The sequence below is a fragment of the Oratosquilla oratoria genome, chromosome 23 (genome assembly GCF_046742065.1).
Source record: "Oratosquilla oratoria isolate Oo_2021 chromosome 23, ASM4674206v1, whole genome shotgun sequence".
Classification (NCBI taxonomy): Eukaryota; Metazoa; Arthropoda; class Malacostraca; order Stomatopoda; family Squillidae; genus Oratosquilla; species Oratosquilla oratoria.
In genome coordinates, this window is record NC_134799.1 from 16,338,304 (window position 1) to 16,343,303 (window position 5,000).

Below are 5,000 nucleotides of genomic sequence, written 5' to 3' on the forward strand. Positions count from 1 at the left end.
ATTAAATATGTGATTATTCCTGGTAAATGGGTGCATATTATGAGTATAATTACTGTAATTGTTGTGCGCATATGAATATAATCATCATAATTACAGTGTGAATATGAATATGATTGTTACATGTTGTAGATATGATTTGAAAATAAATATCAATATCAGTATCAATTAACATAAAGTATAACGAATAAAGCATAAAGTATAAAGTATAAATACAAATGTAAATACAAATATAGATACAAATATAAATACAAATATAAATACAAATATAGATACAAATATAAATACAAATATAAATACAAATATAGATATAGATATATATACAAATATATATATACAATTATAAATACAAATATAAATACAAATACAAATACAAATACAAATTGAAACATAAACATAAGAATAGATATAAATATAAATATAAATATAAATATAGATATAAATATAAATATAAATATAAATATAGATATAAATATAAATATAAATATAAATATAAATATAAATATAAATATAAATATAAATATAAATATAAATATAAATATAAATATAAATATGAGTATAAATATGAATGACTAAAACTTCAAAGACCAACAATGTAAAGGAGTCAAAGTCCTCTGGCTCTCCCTGCGAACAAAACAAGTCCATCACAGTCAAACTTGAATATTCGGTTGTTACCATAAAGAAGGAAGCCAAAATTGAGGCTGACGGCTTCGTAAATGTCGGTAAGAAAAAGAAAGATCACTATCCACCGAGTCATTTAGTGTAGAAACCTCAAACTTTTTTAAACACCTTGATGACGTAGGAAAAAAGTAAAGTAATCTTTACAGATGTTTGATTCATAGACGTTATTAAGTCATGGAGTGTGTGGTGTGTGGTGGCAGTAGTGCTATCTTTGCTGATATAACAAGGAAGAAACATTGAAAAAATAGACCTATTTTCCCCCACCCCATCCCATCGTGGATGGAGTAAGCTAATGGGGGTTCCGCTGCATTTGCCCAAGAACGGAACCATGAGGAACTCCACTAGAAACATTTTGCTTGTGTTTTTTTTTTTTTTTTTTACTATTTTCTTTGCTTACTATGCTTTAGGTGACACTGAAACCACGTCAATATATTGGCAGTTTCTAATATCTCTGTTGACATGTATTCTTGAATTGCACTTCGTAAACCATCTACGATTTCATTCATCCTGTAATGATTATTTTCATATCCTCACTTTTGTAAAATATCTTGACAATTACAAAGGATTACAAAGGAATAGCATGCCGACAGAAGACCTTTTGGTCCATAACTAGGTCGTATGCGAAAAAAATAAAGACATAAATAAGTAAACAGATAAACGATATAAGTAGATAATGATAGATAATAAAAAACATATAAATAATGATAATCAATGGTGAATGATAAATAAGTAAAAAACTTTGAACTGTACTTCACTGCACAACCTATGAAGTAAGTTAATTCCATTCATTGACTACGCGGTTTGGCGAAGTAGTTTCTACCCACTTCCAAATTATATTCACTTCCTGACAGTTTAAGACTATTATTTCTTGTCTGATTCGCATTCAATGTGGATATTTCGTCACTTTTTATATTGTTAATTCCCTTTGAAGAAGCCACTCAGGCGAAACTAGTCAGGAATAAAAGTATTTCCCTCAGCCCGTGTTCCCTTTACCTCCTATCCACAGACGTAGGTCCCTTTAGAATCTTAAAGACCTGTATCAAATCACCCCTGAGTCTACTCTCTTTTAGGAAAATAGATTCATGTGTTTTATTCGATTTATATATGATTTATTTTCTATGCTTGGAATCAGTTTTTGGCTCGCCATTGTACTATTTCCAATATTCCAAGGTCTTTAATGAGATTTGGTAACCATACGGGAACAGCATATTCCAGATGTGGAAGAACTAACGATTTACATAGCTTCCTTGTGATAAATGGACTTTTAAAATCAAAAGATCGCGCAATCAGTCCTATTTGATTTCTCGGAGGTGGAAATACACTGTATTGATGAATTGAGATCATTACTAATAATTACGCCGAGATATTTTACACTATCCGCTTTTGTTAACGAATTTCCAAATAACTTGTAATAGTACCTACTGTTATTTTTACCTATGTTCATAACCTTACATTTGCTTAGGTTAAATTCCATCAGCCACTTTTCACAACCTTGCTGTAGTTTATCTAAATCTTCTTGAATATCTAATTGGTTTAAGTGATCATTTGCCATTCCGCACATTTCTGTATCATCAGCAAATTTGTAGAAAATAGATTTCAGTCCGTGGTCTATATCATTTATGTATACTATGAATAGAAGTGGCCCAAGAACGGAACCCTGAGGAACTCCACTCGTAACATTTTTTCCATCTAGAAGTTTTGCCATTTAGAACAACTCTCTGTTTACGATCGTTTAACCAATTATTGGATCGTCTCTCTCACACTCCCCACCCCAATCTTGGAGAATTGGGAATCGAACATTCCAGATAAAATAGTGTGAACGGATTGATTGGCTTTGTGCATGCAGCACCACAGAGAAATTCTATCTCTGGCCATGTCTGTTGTTTCAATCAAAAGCTAATCAGTCGTGGATAGATGGAGGCTATAGTAATTATATTAAAAAGAACATCCTGAGTGACTGTAAACATCACAGTAAATCAATGGGTCGCTTAAGTATTTATAAAAACTCGGAAACTTTCGGAGAGTACGATACTGTGACAGCTATTCGTGAATCTGCACGATATTACACGAGTTCATGTACAAATAAAGTGAACTTTATATCAAAAATATATTTTGTCCTATATTACATTATCATTTCACATACAATTCTGTCATGTTACCTCCGAGCGTCGCTACTTGCGGCGGAGGTCCAAGTGACACTAGTTCGAATGGTGCCGCCAGCGAGTTGGACCAAGGGCATGGCTCATTACATTCCACGATACAAAGTCCTCTGAAAAGGGGCACAGCCATAGCCTCCTGATAGGGGAAGTTCTCGACTTTTAACCGAATCATTACGTGTGTGTGTGTGTGTGTGTGTGTGTGTGTGTGTGTGTGTGTGTGTGTGTGTGTGTGTGTGTGTGTGTGTGTGTGTGTGTGTGTGTGTGTGTGTGTGTGTGTGTGTTAGCGTATGTATGTGTTATTGTGTGTGTGTGTGTGTTTGAGTGTGTGTGTGTGTGTGTGTGTTTGAGTGTGTGTGTGTGTGTGTGTGTGTGTGTGTGTGTGTGTGTGTGTGTGTGTGTGTGTGTGTGTGTGTGTGTGTGTGTGTGTGTGTGTGTGTGTGTGTGTTAGCGTGTGTGCGTATGTTAGCGTGTGTATGTCTTAGCGTGTGTGTATGTTAGTGTGTCTGCGTGTTTAGGTTTGGAGTTGGGTTTAGTATTATGGGTTTAGGGTTGGGAGTAGCCAAGAGTGGGGAGGGGAGGGGAGGGGGGGCACTGGAGTCTATGAGGGTTGGGGTGGGGTAGGGGGAAGGTGTCTGGGGTGATCTGGGGTTGGGGAGAAGGAGGGAGGGGGGGAAGGAGGAATCGGGGGGGGGGGAGGGGAAGCCCAGACGGAAACACTAAGAAACCTATGGCTGAAGATTATTTTTCTTCCTCCTTCTAACTCTGGTATCAACTTTCATGTTTCATTTTCTACTCGTACATTCATTAATTCATTCATTAATTCATTCATTCATTCATTTATTCATTCGTTTATTCATTCATTCATTCATTCATTCATTCATTCATTCATTCATTCATTCATTCACAGAGTCATATATTCATTCATTCGTCATATATTCATTCATTCATTTACTCAATCATTCCTTCTTTTACTCATTCACTCGGTCATATATTCCTTCATTCATATACCTATTCATTCATTTACTAATTCCTTCATTCATATATTCATTCATTCATTCATTTAATCATTCATTTATTCATTCATTCATTCATTCATTTACTCATTAATTTATTCATATATTAATTCATTCATTCACTCATTCACTCACATATACATTGATTCTTTCATTCATTCTTTCATTCATTCATTTACATATATTGAATAATTAATTCATTCTGTTTGTGTATATATTAACAAGTTATAGCCCGTGTCTGCTGACCAGACTATTCGGCTACGTTTCAGAGTTAGTACTACCTGAGACACGGTGCGGATTTAGAAAGGAAAGATACACCTCCGACATGATTTTCGTCGCCAGACAACTACTGGAAAAAGCACAAGAACGGGAGACAGGACCTCTACTTTGCCTTTATTGATCTGGCAAAAGCGTTTGACACCGTGAACCGAGAGATGCTCTGGAAGATCATGACAAAGTGCGGATGCCCATCCAAGTTTATGGCCATCATTAGAGCATTCCATCAAGGTATGTCCGCAAGAGTATGTGCAGGGGGCCTGCTATCGGACCCTTTTGAGGTATCGATTGGTGTTAAACAAGGCTGCGTCCTTGCACCCACCATATTCAACTTGTACCTTTCTGACATTACCCTCCTAGCACGCTATAACACCCGAGCTGAAAACGGCATTGTCATAAACTACAGATTAGACGGAAGCCTATTCAATCTTCAGCGCTGAAATCTAAAACCAAAGTCCGCACAACCTACATATTCGATCTTCAGTATGCTGATGATGCAGCATACCCAGCCCCAACACAGCAAGCACTCCAGAGAAATATTACAGACACCAATGATGCATACCGAACAGGAGGTATGCTGGTCAATACGGACAAGACTGAGGTACTTCAGTACCTATTCGAACCCCAACGGCGGAACCCCAACATACTCACCAGGTTTACGGTGGAAGGGGAAGAACTAAAAAAACGCGGATGTCTTCAAGTATCTTGGTAGCATTCTCTCTTCTACCTGCGAGCTTGAACCAGAGATTCAGAACCGCATTCGCCAGTCCACAGTAAGCTTCGGCAAGCTCAGGGAGAGGGTATATACAAACCGAGACCTGACTGTTAAAACCAAAGTCAAAGTGTATGTTGCCATCTGTCTTCCCATTCTACT

At 36.6% G+C, this 5,000-nt stretch overlaps 1 protein-coding gene across 1 annotated transcript in view; it reads left to right on the forward strand.

Moving 5' to 3' along the window:
- Nucleotides 1-565: 565 nt before the first annotated feature.
- LOC143037716 (uncharacterized) overlaps nt 566-5,000 on the forward strand; it is a 4,610-nt gene continuing 175 nt past the window's right edge. The window contains exons 1-4 of the mRNA XM_076206258.1: nt 566-719; nt 4,193-4,357; nt 4,561-4,727; nt 4,861-5,000. The exon at nt 4,861-5,000 is cut by the window's right edge and continues 175 nt beyond it. Of these exons, the coding sequence (XP_076062373.1) occupies nt 566-719; nt 4,193-4,357; nt 4,561-4,727; nt 4,861-5,000 (626 nt within the window). The remainder of the gene's footprint in view (nt 720-4,192; nt 4,358-4,560; nt 4,728-4,860) is intronic.